This window comes from Molothrus ater, chromosome 16 (genome assembly GCF_012460135.2).
Source record: "Molothrus ater isolate BHLD 08-10-18 breed brown headed cowbird chromosome 16, BPBGC_Mater_1.1, whole genome shotgun sequence".
NCBI lineage: Eukaryota > Metazoa > Chordata > Aves > Passeriformes > Icteridae > Molothrus > Molothrus ater.
Genome location: NC_050493.2, coordinates 2,885,993 through 2,900,982, shown reverse-complemented (window position 1 = coordinate 2,900,982; position 14,990 = coordinate 2,885,993). Strand labels below are relative to the sequence as shown.

The window sequence follows — 14,990 nt, the reverse complement described above, 5'->3', positions numbered from 1 at the left end:
CATGGGCTGTTCTGAGCACGGTTCTGACCTGTGCTGCTCTGCTGGGGCAGTTTTTCTGTGAGCAGGACACACAGCCCGTTGTGTGTGTGCTGGGCAGACTGGGATTGCTGGGTGTCCCAGCCCTGAGCACCAGCACAGGCAGCTGTACCTGAGGGGGCTGGAGGAGCTCCAGTGGCACTGAGACATTTCTGGGTGGCAGCAGCCCTTTGTACAGTGCTGAGCTCTCTCCCTCCAAGGTTAAAAGAAGCTGGGATCCAGAGCATCTATTTATAGCAACAATGTACAGTTGTCTTGGCAGAGAGGAGGCAAAGAAATGCAACTACTTCATCTCTCAGTGGTCAGGCCAGGCTGGGCAGGCTGCCCTCCCACCCTGACGTGTTTCCAGAGTCCTGCTGGATGGATTTGAAGCCAGTGGCACATCTGCCACAGCTACTGCTACCTATTGCTACAGAAGGCCCTGAAATACCTTTGTGCTGGCCACACCAAAGGTGTTCCTGATCTTTTTTTCCTCAATGCAGAATTCTCAGAGCTGTTAGTTCCTTTCCTGCACCAAACCTCTGGGGTCCTGGTGCTTTTTTGTGTTAAGCTTCCCCTGGTCTGGAATGATCACTATGGCAGGTTCCCTAAATGCATGGCTGGCATCAGAGACTTGAGTTAAAAATTAGCAAGTTTCCTGGGGTCTCTTATTGCAGGAGGAAAGGTGAAAAGTCAGCTTAGCTGTCACAACGGGTAGGTCTGATTGAAAAACACAGCTGTTACTCCATTCTGAGGTGGAGGGGCAGGGGAGTTTGTTTTCCAAGGAATCTCAGTGATAACGTAGCTAAAATGCTTTTTAACATCCTGGTTGTTAGTCAGTCAGGGCTGTAACTGTGCAAGGTGACCTGGGAGAATGAGAGGGGTCTTGAGAGGCATTTTTGTACATGGTGAAAGGGTAAAACAACTTCCAGAAATTCCCATCCATGTGGAGTGATGCTGTATCTGCAGTCCCCAGTGCCAGTAGCTCAGTGGAATCATCAGTGGCTGGGGACAAACCTCCCTTCAGAAGCCCCCACACTTTGCTGTCCCCCCTGCCCATTGTGGACCTGCTCTGGAATGTGCAGCATTCCCCTCATCACAGAGAGGGAATTTACCTCCAAAGGGAATGGCTGCACTCTCAGCAACCTCTGCCTCGGAGCTGTAGCTCCCACAGGAACTCCAGGAACTCCCCACACATCATTTTCCCCTCAGGCCTGATGTGTTTCACCCTCAGTGCCCTGGATGGGAACACAGAAATGCAAAGCAGCCCCTTGGTCCTTCCTGGGTAGCCACGACCTGGAACACCAGAACATGGAGCAGCTGAACAAGCCTGGCAGGAGCACTGCATTTCACCAAGGAACTGAGGAGCTGAGCATGGGAAACACAAAAGGAAAAGCACAACTAACACCAACACTCCCCTTGTGCAGAGGCACAGAAGGTAATGCCTTGCTTTCCTCTCTTAACAGGAAAAAAGGTGTCTACACCTGAAAGCTTCACCTTGTCAGTCCAAGCCCAGGCCTTTCTGTGACACAGGGAAGGTGGCAGAGGATGGATGTCCTGACAGAGCAGCAGCATTGTCACCATTAAACACATTCTGGTTCTCAGAGGTCGTTTATAAATCTGTAGTGGTTAAGAAGAGGCTTTTGGAAGCAGAAGGTCCTGCTGAGCCTGCACACCCATATCAGAGTTTGTGTGACTAATCCTCTGTGTGGATTCACACTGTGTAAGCTAACAGGTCCATAAAGAGGGCTGGGATAAAGCATGTTGTTCTGCAGCTACTACTGGTACAATAGCACCTTGCAGGGATGTAAGGAAAAACAAAACCCTCCTGCTTTCCCTTCCTCTTATGTGCTGTGAGGAGCTGGAGTAGACCAAGGGATTCATTTCATAGCAATTTAATTTATTTGTCATCAGATGTGCACTCCCAGGCAGGACATGTGAGGCAGGACACGTGGAAAATGCTGGCAAGTGCATGGAGGGGCAGGAGAGGTCTGAACCTTGAGGTCTGGTTCCTACTAGTAATTTCAATTTTAAGATTATTTCTGTCCTCTGTCTGTGCAGCAATTCCTTTTTCCTAATGGTGCTGGTATCCCTCACATGAGGAGAAGGGCTGAGGAATGGAACACAGCACCCTTCAGGCTGTCAGGCTCCCTGAAGTGATACCTGAACAGGCAGGTATCATTCCCCACTGGATGTGATCCTAATTAGCATCTGTGATTGCTTTAAAGCAGATGAGAACAAAGGGTCTGTCTGCTACACTCTGCACTTTACACACATGGATTCTTCTCTAGTGCCAGAGAGTGCCTGGCATCCACAGGATCACACCTGCTCTGTGCTGCAGGTGGCCCAGGTGTGCTGCTGTCACCTGTGCAGTGTGTCCTGGCAGCAGCTGCCTTGCTGTGCTGTTCTACCTGTTCAGTGCTTCCCTGCATTCCTCGGGCTGGGATCCACAGAGCTGTCACTGCAGAATGAACTGTCCCAGTCCATCAGCAGGGCATGATTCAGACAGGTAAAATGATGCCAAATACACCCAAATTGTACATCAGTTACTTCTTTAAAAGTGGCACTGGACTGAGCCTAATTTATCAGCTGACTTGGCACGTTAACAGGAAGAGGCTGTGAAGTTTCCCACTGCAAGCAGCATGTCCTGGATCAGACTGGAAGGAGTGGGAATGAGACACTGATCACGAGAGCTCCCAGCTGAGGACTGTATTTCACAGGGGTGGGGACAGCCAAGGGCTGCTCGTGTGAAGGCAGAACAGGTGGGGTTTATTTGTAGCAGGCCAGTAAAGCTGAGCATGCCTGCAGTGAGGTGAGGAGTCTCCCAGCCAGGGCCTCCCCAGCTGCAGTGTTCCCCTGACCCCTCCCAGGCACCTCATCTCTCCCCCATTGTCCAAGCACCTTCCTTCTCCAGCTGAGGTTTAGGTGCTGTCTTCCAGCAGTGTGGGGGAAACCACTTCCCAGTCTCCATGCAATGGTAAACAGCTTTTGGAGGAAGGGTTTTCCTGCAGGAGCACCTCCAGTGATGTCCCAGCCGACTGCAGGGGCTCAGCCTCTCCCTGCTCAGGGCAGCTGAGCTCTAAGAGCCCTTTGCTTTTCTCTCCTTTTTTGCTCTAGATGCCATTAAGGTGAAGAACAGCCTGGGGCAGAGGTTCCTCAGGTAGACAGCCAGGCAGGGGGTCAGGCCAGCCACAAGCACTTCCTTCTTCTTCTGTCCCACTGCATTGAGAACCACCTGAGCCACCTCGGCCGCCGTCTGTCCCTCGGCCGTGGTCTTGTCCATAACTGCCAAGGGAAAGCTGAGTGAGCACCAGCAGCAGCAGCAGCAGCAGGTAAACCCCACTGAGCACCTTTCCTAGGAGTGCTCTAACTGCACATGGCTGCTTGCTCTGGCTCTCACTCCAGCTGGGTATGGGAGCACAGGCAGCTGTTGCTCATGGCTGGCCCTGAAGGCAATAGTTGCTGTCTGGAAAGGTTCAATTTTGGGGCTTGCTGTTCCTACCCTACATCCAGAGGTGGTTTTTGATCCTTCAGGGCTAACCTGTGGCCCCACCAGAGGCCATGTGTTGCAAACACACCTTATGATGACATGGAGATGCTTTGGAAAGGGCAGTGAGGGGTATCTCACCTCCATAGCGAGATCCATCCGCTGTGACAGCGTTGAGGGACAGGTTGGTCTGGATGTACCCAGGGCTCACAACTGTCACTTCAATGTCATACTGCTCCACCTCTGCTCGCAGACAGTCAAAGAAGGCCTGGGTAGCGTGCTTAGAGGCAGCATCTGGAAAACAGGACAAGGACTGTGCACCAAGGAGAGGAGCAGGCTGAAGGAATTTTCACTTTCTGAATGGGATTTTCACTACAATGCAGCCACTCCTGAGTAAGAGCTGCTCTCCAGCCTCTGCCTTTGTTTTTGTTTAGTGAATGGCAGCAACAGGTAGTGGGAGTCAGAGGCAATTTAGGAAGACAAAATGTAAACTCAAGTTCAAAACTGGCTGGGATCCTGAGCTTAATATCACAGCCCTGCCAGAGCACTCCAGAGTGAGCCCAAGCTGCCTCCCAGTCCTGATAAAGGAGACCCAAAGCCTCTGGAAGGCAGAGCTGGCTGCCCTGCACGTGCTGAGCACCAGGGACTTGCAGAGCAGGCTCAGGGCTTGGCTGCACAAAGGAACAGCAGATGACACAGGCAGGCACAGCAGGGAAGCGTGGCCTAGGGCAGGATTTTCCCCCATGAAATGGCTGAGTGAGTCCTTGTGCTTGGTCACTGCCTGTGGCTGCCCCCACCACACCAGCAGCACCAGAGCCAGCTCAGCAAGGGCTGAGGACCCTGCAGTGATCCAGGCAAGGGCTGAGCTCCTGCTGCCACATCCACAGGCTCTGGTCCCTGGGAAGCAGCCTGGGAGCTCCTCAGAACACACTTTCTGCAGCTGGACCCACATCACCTGCAAAACCCCATGGCTCAGACATTCCAGGCTCTCCCCCCCTCAGCATCATTCCTGACCCACTGCATGCCATCACCACTCTACTTCTGGTGTTCACTTTCAGTGATTTACAGATGTTTGTGTGTCTGCTCTCATCCTAGTTCATCCATCTTTTAAAAGGTTTTTTTCTCAGTAATCCCACCAATATTTCTTGTCATAACTAATTTACCTTGAAGAGTTTGCTGGATCAAGATTGTTTAGGCTTTTGTTCTAGCATTGTTTGTACTACAGCACTTCATAATTTATTAAAACCAAAAATTCCTGCTTTCTTAGAGGAGATAAGGCAGACAAATGACAAGGACAAAATACCATAAAATTATGGAATTATAATGACTCTCAAGATAGGACAATCAAGCTGTTTTCAAAACATATTCTCCATCCCTTAACAACTTTAGGACAGGGCTAAGATTTTGTATTTAAGAGTGCTGTCAGTGGTTTGCAACCCCTTTGAGGGTGATGCACAGCTCTGCCTTCCCTGCACACAGCCAATTCCATGGAGAGCTAAATGTGGAAGCAGGAGCCAAGTATTTATTCAGCCTGGTGCCCCAAATATGTCTTTCCCATCTTCTGTGGAGGTACTTACATGCAGATCTGAAAGGAATGCTTATTTTGCCTTGCACGCTGCTGATGGCCACAATGTGGCCTTGTCTCCTCTTGATCATGGAGGGGAGAAGTGCTAGCAAAGGACAGAAAAGACCCATTCAGACAACACTCCTGCCATTGCTGCTGTCAAGAATCAAAGCTTTCAGAGCACTCAGAGATGCTGAAGGGAATTACAAGATCCCTTTTCAGGGCAGGGGTTGGGACAGTGCTTGGGGTGCCTCTGACTGAAGCTGTGTCTGCCTGGGAGGGTCACCTGTGAGGAGATTCCTTGTGCCAGAGGCTGCACAAGGGCTGCTGTGGTGGCTCTGATCCCCCACACAGTGGGCAGCAGGATTTGCTTTTCTTGCCACCAGAACATCTTCCCATTTCCTGCAGCTGACACGATCCAGGCTGATCTTTCTGTGTGACCAAAGCTTCCCAGGAAAGCTGCAGCTCCACTGGAACCCCCCAACACATTCTGTCAGGGCAGACAGGATAACTGGACCTCTTCCCAAGCCCCTGCCAGACTGAAATCAGGAGATGGAACCAGGGATCATCTCCACTGGGGCATTTCCCACACAGTCGTGCCCTCAGGCCTGCCCAGAACCCCAAACCTCCCTTCAGCCTGTGCTGTACCAGCCACAATGACATCACAAGCAAAGCTGTGCTCAGCTCTGGTGGTCTGCAGAGGCATCAGCCAAATCCTGTGGGTCACAGGTACCTTTGGTGAGGGCTACAGGTCCAAAGTAATTTGTTTCCATCACTTTTTTATCCACATGCAGCCCTGTGTCCACGATGGTGCCTCTGAAGCTGATGCCAGCGTTGTTGATCAGGATGTCCACGTGACCCAAGGCCTTGAGGATCTCCTCAGCTGCATTCACCACAGCCTTGGTGTCTGAGAGGTCAAACACCACGGTGTGAGGCTCGTGTGGCTGTGAAGAAACTCAAGTTAGCAAAATCCAGTTCAGTGCTGGGTGTGCCAGCTCTGGGATCCCCCAGCTCTGGAAGCACAGGAGCAGGGCCATCCAGACCCTGTTCCACGTGGGGAATTCATGGCAGAATCAGGTTGTGCTCCTGTACCCTGTTCCTTATCCCTGAGCCTAGCAAAGGGACAAGGGAGATCTTCCTCAAGTACTAAAGTTTCCTGTTGTCTTATTAAAGAAAATGCATCTGAAAAAGGCAAAACCTAACCCATGTGTTTTCTGCAGGAGCCAGCAGTACCTTTCTTAGCCACAGTCAGCAGGCATAGGCATAAAAAATAAAAACAGAAATGAAGTCACTTTTCTAGATTTGGTGTATGAGGTGCAGGTGTAAGGGGTCTGGACACTCTGCCCTCGTGTGCTTTCACTTCCATTTCTAGCCAAGCTGGCTTCTTTTAGGGGTTTTTACAAGGAATGACCTGCCAGCTCAGTGTACTCCTGTATCAGCATCCATCCCTAACACAGAGCTGCATTTTTCCTATTGCTCAAGAGAACAGCCCACAGGCAATTCTGTAACTCCTGTGAGAGCCCAAGCAGAAATCCAGGCCAGGTGAGGCCAGGGCCTGTCCTGGTGCCACACTCACGTTCTTGCGGTGATTCTTGACAGCACAAAGCTCCTGCACCAGCCCCTTCAGCTTCTCACTGTCTCTGCCACACAGCACCAGCCTGGAGCCAGCTGCATGGAAAGCTTTGGCACATTCTGTGGAGAAGCAAGAAGAGAGTAAAGTGGGCATGTGAATATCAGCCAAAGGACAGATCCACATCAGCCCTGGGGATAGCTCAAAGTGCTGTTTGCTGCAGGGTCTTTATTGCAGGTGGCTTTATTGCTGCTGTGTGGTGGCCAGGCTGACTGACAGAGAGGTCACAGCCACTCCCACTCTCCTGGGACTGTGACAGACACATGAGGCAGCTGCTGTGCTCACAACATTCAGTGCTGGTCAGACACTCACTGTGCTCTTCACACATCCTCCCCCTCAGCTGGTCACATTTGCCTCTTTGTTTTTGACCACAGTTACCCTGTGTGTGTCATCTACCACAGGTCTTAGGAGTTTCAGTTTTAATGAACACCTCCAGAGGTTCTGGGAGCCTGGGCTTTAATGCCTTCATCAAGGTGATTCTCTTCATGGGGAAAAGCCTGGAGAAGGGATGCCAGGCCATTGTCCTCCTAATTGCATGTTCCTGTCCCCTCTGGGAGCCAGAGGGACAAACTGCTTGTTTGCACAAGGGGTGACAGTGGATGGCAGTGAACACACAGTAATTAGAGGTGGTCTGGTGTATTAATAACTAGGAGTAAGGGGAGTTGTAGAAGATCTTGCAAATGAGTCAAAAAGGGAGGAAACTTTACAGTACAGTGGTGGAAGTCTCTACACCCCACAGCACAGACAGCTCCAGCTGGAAGGTCTCTCCTGGAATGCTAATTTCCTCTCTTCTTGATGAGAAGTACAAGATCCTTTACCACTCCCACTCTTTGGTTGAGGCAGGCAGAGAGAACCAGTTCATCTCCTTTGGCCAGTTCCTGAACACCCCTGTCCTTAGGGACAAACTCACATGCAAAGGCAGCATCAATTAAAGCTCTATTTGTTCTAGAAATGTACTCATCCTAATGAGAGGACTTGATAGCAGAGAGCACCTTGTCTTCTCTTCAAGCAGCTTTTAAAGCAATTATAGAAAGCAGAATTAGAGAATGTAGCCACTGAAGCAAAACATAAGTTTCATTTGGAAAAAAAATACTCCCTGGTGTTAATAATGCCAAGAGTTTGACTTTAGAGTGGATGGATTTGTACCATGACAGGTACCTTAACTTGAGGGTGAGGGACAAAGAAAAGGAGTGGAAAGTTTTGCAGAGCAGCTGGAATTAAGTGAAGGCAGAACACAATTTCTGGGAGGTTTTAAAGAAACAATTTGGCTTCCTGGCTTTTTCAGGATTTAGGGAAAAGATCCCTGACAGCACAAGAACAGCATCTAATTCCTTGTTTGATGAGCTCCAGTTTATGCAAGGTGATTTAATTTTTTTGTACCAAATGTTGAGACTTCCTTGCATATACATCTACAAGAAGAATCAATCAAAATTACTGTCTGAAAGGAAGGATGATCATGCACTTTTTTGACTTCAGGGACAATATGTAATGATATGGAAGAATCAATCATTTAATTTACACAAATTAAATCGAAAAATAAACCCCAGAAGAAGGTAGTTTATGCCATGGCAGCCTTACTGGGAGCTGTAGTTGGTTCAGAGCTGGAAAAAGCCATTTCAGTCCTGCTTGCCCACCCAGGTGGGGCAGCAAGAGCTGGAGCTTCATGCACAGCACAGCAGTGACCTGAGAGCTGTGCCCAGGCTGCTCTGCTCATTTCCCTGGCATCTCCCAGGTGCTTATTGGAACAGGAATGGTCTCTACCAGACTGGCAGGTGCTGGCAGAGCTGACTGAAACCAAGTGCTTATGACTCAGGTGGGAGCTGCGTGTCTCAAACTCAGATCAGCAGGAGCTTTCAGCTCATTCCTGCTTTGCTCCTGCCACAGCCCCCTGCCCGTGCTGCCCTTGATGGGCTGTGTGTGTCCATACCTTTCCCCAGGCCAGAGGTGGCCCCTGTGATCACCACCACAGCCTCCTGCAGGTAGGTTCGCATCCGCACCCACTGCAGCAGCCGGAACAGCGCGAAGATGCCCAGGCTGCCGAAGAGCAGCGGGATGATGACAGTGCTGGTGAAATCCATCAGCTTCCCTTTCTCAGCTGTCTTCCTAGAGCCACAGGGTGAGAGGAAAGAGATCATTTCACCATGAGGAAAATGAGCAAAGGCCTGAAAACTACTTTGAAATTATTCTTCTTAACCCTGCCTTAGACCACCAATAAACCACCAAGGTACCTCTGTGTCTTCAGCAGGTTTTCTCATCCCTTCATTCAGGTTTTGGAAAGTTCACATCAGTACCCAATTTTAAGCACTGAAACAGTAATGAAGTGAACATCCCAGCAGGACACTTGGCATTGCATCCTGTCAGCTGTCCCATCACAAACTTGGGTTCAGGGATGCTGTTCCCATGTTTTGCCCTAAATTCACCCTCTTGTGTGGAAGTTCCTCAGGGCTGGGATATTTCTCCACATTCTTCTGATTGTAAAAAACTGTTCAGATTTCTCTAGAACAGCCAGTACCAGAGTATCTACAAGCCAGAGATCAGTTACTGTGTGTTATCCCAGATGGATGTAAGCCAGTCTGTCTTTTGGAGGCTCCAGGTTTTCTCTCTGAGCCAGTAATTTGCTTAACACACTGAAATCTCATCCTAGGATTGGATTCTGATACCAAGGCATAGCCCTAATCTCCTTGCTAAGCCATTCCTTCAAGAGAGTTTATGTGACAGCTTACTAAGGGCCAAAGAGCAAGTGGGACTCCTGTGAAAAGGCCACTAATTTTCCCTCTGTATATCCCTGAGCTTTTATCAAAGCTTGGTGTAAGAGTACAGTTAATTACAACCCCTTCCTGAAATCTTCTGGGTCACACATGAAGTCACAATGAAACATCAGGGTATTTTCCCTTCCCTTCTTCTTTCTCATGCAGGCAGAGTTTGAACTCTTGCAGTCTGAACTGCAAGACAGGCCTTTACTGGGAAGATACTGGGAAATTCTGGGCACACAACTTGTGCTCCTTCAAACACAAGGAGAGCATGAGAAGCAGAAAACAAGAGGTAACTACAATGCTAAGGCAGAATTCAGTGTCACTGAGGGGATGGCAGAGGCTCTGCATGCCATGGAACAGAGCTAATGTGGAAAATGTCAGGCTCTTCCAGATACCCATCAGGGGCTTGGAGAGAATTCCTCAAATAGCTGCTCAGTGAACAGCTTGCTGAAATAGTAGTGAACTGAATAAAATAACTATTTCTGGGGTTACAGCTGGAACACAATAAAGTAACACATAAAGACAGCTCTAAATAAACCTGGCAAGGTCTAAAAACAAAACCACCAAGGTAGAACACAAATCTTCTTGGGGTCCTTTGGAGCTTCCCATTCCCAAAGTGACTCTTGTGTGTCTCAAGTCCTTCCTGGTGGGATGCAGTGGGGATCATGCAGGGAGACACCAGAGCAGCAGCTGCCCAGGCACAGGGAGCGTGCCCAGAGTGGGGAAGCAGAAACACCAAAGGAGGATTCAGCTCAGGCACTGCACAGCATCTTATTCCTGCACCCGAGTCTGGGAGTGCACACAGGGCGTGTTTGGCACTGGTTTGCAGCCAGGGACTGGGACAGTTCATTTGCCATAAGATAATGGATCTTCCCTGGAATAATTCCTGTGAAAGGGATGTTTTGACACAAGCCCACTGGATTTTCAGGCTGGATGAAAAGGTTCTCCTGACTGGTTCATGCTCAGCAGCTGCCTTCTCTATGATTCCCCTTTTTTTGCTCTCTCAAAGGTCTCTTGAGATTCACAGCACAAAGTGTGGGCAGGGACAGCAGGTGCTGTGCTGACATTGGGCTTACAGGACATTCTGGAATAAAAAAAAAAATCCTCAGCCCACGTTCAGGCCCTTTCATTATTTCCCAAGTGGGAGCTGACAGCTGCACTGGCACTTCCTTCATGAGGCACTGGAAAAATCTGGCCCTGCTGTGGTTTCAGTGAAATGCAGGTGCAAAGGTAACTGAGGAGAGGGGCCTTTCCTGACACCTCTCCTGACTAAAGCACACTGAGATCTGACAAATATTTCTAATCTTTTATTGCATTTCTTTCCTTTTTCTCATGCTATACACAGGAACTGGGCAGATTGTCCATCTCTGCCTGAAGGCTGCAGCAAACCAAGAACCCAGGCAGGAGCAACAGCTGCTCTGGCAGCTCCCAGGCTGGAGCCTGAGCCAACAGGTAACAGCTCTGGGGAGGGGAAAGATGGGATGGGGAAGAGAGGGAGAGGAGCCAGAGAGACAAGGATTTGCCAATCAGAGATGTAAATCCCTCTATATATTTTAATTATATTTTTAATATATAATTTATATATCTTTATCTATATATTTATATATATTATATATTTTATATATATAATTTATATATTATAAATTATATATATATTATTTTATATAGTATATAATTTTAATCTATAATATATAAACATATTATTGATATATCAGTTATATTATATTATATTATATTATATTATATTATATTATATTATATTATATTATATTATATTATATTATATTATATTATATTATATTATATTATATTAATATTTTTGGGGGCATGCAGATGCAGTGCCTTCTTCCAAGGTGCTCAAATGGCCTCTTATAAAAAAACCCCAAAACAAAGAAAATCTCAGATCAGTCAGACTTGAGAGAGAGCACAACCCAGCTGAATAAATCATTTGGGACAGAAAAACTTCTGTAGCACTTCAGACCCACAGCAACAAGTTTTGCTTTGATTTCCTGACCTGCTTCTATCACAACCCCAACTTTAGGTGACACTGAAGCAGCCAAAGGCAGCCCAGAGCAGGAAAAGCTGTGTCACATTGAAAATGGGGGTGAGGGTGGGGGACACGTGGGGGCCACCCCTCATCTGAGATGCATTCACCATCTCCAGGCCTCCTGCTCCAAGGTCTGAGACCCCACCATCACCTCTGTTCAGTAATTTGGGTATTCAGGCTGAAAAACCCCTCTGTTTTTAACAGGTAATGTTTATTACACCAGGGTTTCAGCCTGGGAGAAGCCTCTGCTCATTAACTGCAACCCAAGTCCTGCAATTCCCAATTCTCCATCCCAAAGGGCAGGATTGGGACATGCAGGTTACCAGAGAGCAGAAATAAGAACACTGATAATGTCAGCAAATACAGGTGACAGGAGACTTTTTTTGAAACTTTTTAAATCACATTTATCCACTTTAATTGGATAAATGTGATTTATTCCCATAGAATAAATTACAACCATCCAATTAAAAATAAACCCAGAACTTTCCCTTTAAAACAAAACTGGGTGTTCTCCTATAAAAGCCAGGACAGTGGTTTCTCAAAGAACAAGGATTAATGACCTTATTCATTAATAAGGTCAAGGGTGCAAAGATGAGAGCAGATCCTAAAGAACCAAACCCCTGGAAGCTTCCCCAAACAAGGGGGGAATAAAGCTGATTGTGCAGCTCCAGGCTCCCAGAATCACATTGTCCTTTAGGTGACAAGTGGCACCAGCTGGGAGGCTGCAACCCCAAACCCAACGGCTTGAGGGATAAAAGGAAGGGGGGAAAAAACTGGTTTTCCTAAGGAAAAAAAGCACAGCCCCTGTGGGCTTGAGTGAGGGCTTTAGTCTGAAGAAAGCACAAGGTCCTACCTGAGAAAGGAAGGGGCTCACCAACAGTGGCTCTGAGCTGGAGCTGCCTCGGTGCTGCCTCAGGACAGCCCCGAGTTAAATGTGGAACTGGCAGCGATCCAAGCAAGTGTCCAATGCCAGCCCAGCCCGGGCTGCCTCTAAAAACAAACCCAGGGAACACAGCCCTGACCTTTCCAGGGCACGGGGAATTCAACCCCCACACCGAGAAAACAGAGTGAGCTCAAACGCTGAAAGCAGTAAAAACTGCTCAGGAGGAATGCAGCAACTGGGCAGAGCTCCTCATCCAAACAGGGAGCAGGAGGAGAGAACAGCCCAGCTGGAATTCCCAAAGAAAGCTGGAATTCCCAAAGCCAGCCAGGCATTACCTGAAGCATCAGCCTCTGCTGGATCTCTGCAGTCCTTCAGTGCATCCTGCCCGAGTTCTTCAACCCAAGGTGCAGCAAAAAGGGAAAAAAATTGTTTGCAGCACCCAGAAACCAGCCCGGACTTGAGGAATTACCTGGAATCCCACCTGGTCTAGTGGAAGGTGCTGGCAGGGGTGGAATGAGAGGGGATTTAAGGTTCTTTCAACCCGAGCCAGCCTAGGATTCTATGAAATCGTTTTCTCTTATCTTCCTGCCCCTTTTACTCAGGTACAAAGTGTAATTCCAAAGTGTAATTCCTCCCTCCCTCCCTCCCACACGGAATTCCTCCGTTGGTGTTCGGGACAGAAACAAAGGCAGCCTGATCAGAAAACTCAAACATTTGTTGTTCCAGACAAAGCCTTTTGCAGACATTTACCAAATCAAGAGCCACTTAAACCTCCGTGAGGCCATGACAGCCGGCTGTCCCTGATTTATCTGTAATTGGGTTTTTAATTTATCTGTAATTGGGTTTTTAATGTCGGTACCAGCGGTGAACTCTGTCCCGGAAAGCGCCTGGCGTCCCTGCGCGCTCCAGCGCCGCCTTCCCCCAAGCTCTCCCGCACTCCCCTGAGCCCCGCAGCCCCCCGGCCCCTCCCGGGTGTCCCCCCTGTCCCCTCTGTCCCCACCTGGCCGCTGCCGTCACCATGGCCACCGCCGGAAGTGGGCCCGGGTCGCTTCCGCCCGGACTCCTCTCCCCGTGACGCCAACCGGAAGTGGCTGTGGGAGAGTAGCTGCCCTCACCTGTCCCTCCGCCTGCGCAGCCCCTCCGGAAGCGGCGATGCAATCAGAGGTTCCGCCCTCTCGGGGTTCCCGCCGGGTGGGTCTTGCCCTCAGTCCCGGAATCCCAAAATCCCGAAGCGGTCAGGCTGGAAGGGACTGTGGGGCGTGGGTTCAGCCTCCCTGCTCAGGGCCGTCCCAGAGCACGGAACAGGGTTGCTCTGGAATATGGCCGGTGAGGGAGGGAGGCTCCACAGCCTCTCCCCTCAGAGCTCGGGCACTGTGACATCGGCACAGGACACCCCAGAATCCCACCCTGAGGGTGACATGGGCACAGGACACCCCAAAATCCCCTCCTGAGGGTGACACTGGCACAGGACACTCCCAAAATCCCACCCTGAGGGTGACATTGGCACAGGACAGGACTGTGCAAGGTGTGACTGTGAGGAACAGCAGTAAATTCCTGTAGGAGAAAATAGACATTTCTGCAGAGCCTTTTTCAAATCTGTGATGGGGAAAAACCCAAATTTCTCTGATTTTCCATGAGCTCTGTGCAGAAATGGAGCCTGGGTGAGCAGCTGTAAATCCCCTGGCACTGATAAGGGCACAAACCTGGCCCCAGTGATCCCAAAAGCCCAAAGTCCAAATGTGTCAGGATTCTTGCCCTGAGGAAGGAAAGGCACAGGGCATTGCTCTTAGTGAAGGATTTTGTGAGGTTTTTATGATTCCATTTACAGAGGAATCAGAAATACTGAAATGTTTCCAAGGGTATTTAATCCCAGATGTCTTTCCCTGTGCACAGCAGAGAGATAAAGGACAGGGTTTTTGCAGCAGTTCTTTGAAAGGTGGTTTTATCATCCATTTTTATGGTAAATTTTTTCTGCTCATCTCTTCTAATAGGGAAAACACTGAAATTAATTCAAAGCTTCAATGCTGGTTCATGATTAGTAAGGGATCAATATTTCAGGGAAAAATGAGAAAATAATTCAAAATCTTCCTAAAAATTACTGTCTGAAAGGAAGGATGATCATGCACTTTTTTGACTTCAGGGACAATATGTAATGATATGGAAGAATCAATCATTTAATTTACACAAATTAAATCGAAAAATAAACCCCAGAAGAAGGTAGTTTATGCCATGGCAGCCTTACTGGGAGCTGTAGTTGGTTCAGAGCTGGAAAAAGCCATTTCAGTCCTGCTTGCCCACCCAGGTGGGGCAGCAAGAGCTGGAGCTTCATGCACAGCACAGCAGTGACCTGAGAGCTGTGCCCAGGCTGCTCTCCTCATTTCCCTGGCATCTCCCAGGTGCTTATTGGAACAGGAACCTGCTCAAATGCTCTCTCCCAGGCTGGCAGGTGCTGGCAGAGCTGATTGAAACCAAGTCCCACAGCAAAAGCTCAGATTGGAGCTGCAGCTGCAAAGTCAGTGGAGTAAAGGTTGACTTTGTTGCTTTGACTGGGATTCCATTTCCTTAGGTTAATCTAATGTAATTAGCAAGAAATTCACCTCTGATTTAAAGC

At 48.8% G+C, this 14,990-nt stretch overlaps 1 protein-coding gene across 3 annotated transcripts; it reads right to left on the bottom strand.

Annotated features, from left to right (window-relative positions):
• Positions 1 to 2,550: 2,550 nt before the first annotated feature.
• Positions 2,551 to 13,435, bottom strand: DHRS7B (dehydrogenase/reductase 7B). 3 transcript variants are annotated; one of them, XM_036392168.2, is made up of 7 exons: positions 13,380 to 13,435; positions 8,624 to 8,799; positions 6,643 to 6,758; positions 5,800 to 6,010; positions 5,080 to 5,172; positions 3,644 to 3,796; positions 2,551 to 3,300 (listed from the first exon to the last, which is right to left on the bottom strand). In XM_036392168.2, exons 1-7 carry the CDS (start codon positions 13,397 to 13,399, stop codon positions 3,095 to 3,097), a joined length of 975 nt encoding a protein of 324 aa, XP_036248061.1. In that variant the 5' UTR covers positions 13,400 to 13,435; the 3' UTR covers positions 2,551 to 3,094. The 3 variants fall into 3 exon arrangements, with proteins under 3 accessions (XP_036248061.1, XP_036248062.1, XP_054372493.1); XM_036392169.2 differs by lacking the exon at positions 13,380 to 13,435 and adding an exon at positions 12,715 to 12,994; XM_054516518.1 differs by lacking the exon at positions 13,380 to 13,435 and adding an exon at positions 12,350 to 12,390.
• Positions 13,436 to 14,990: the final 1,555 nt, after the last annotated feature.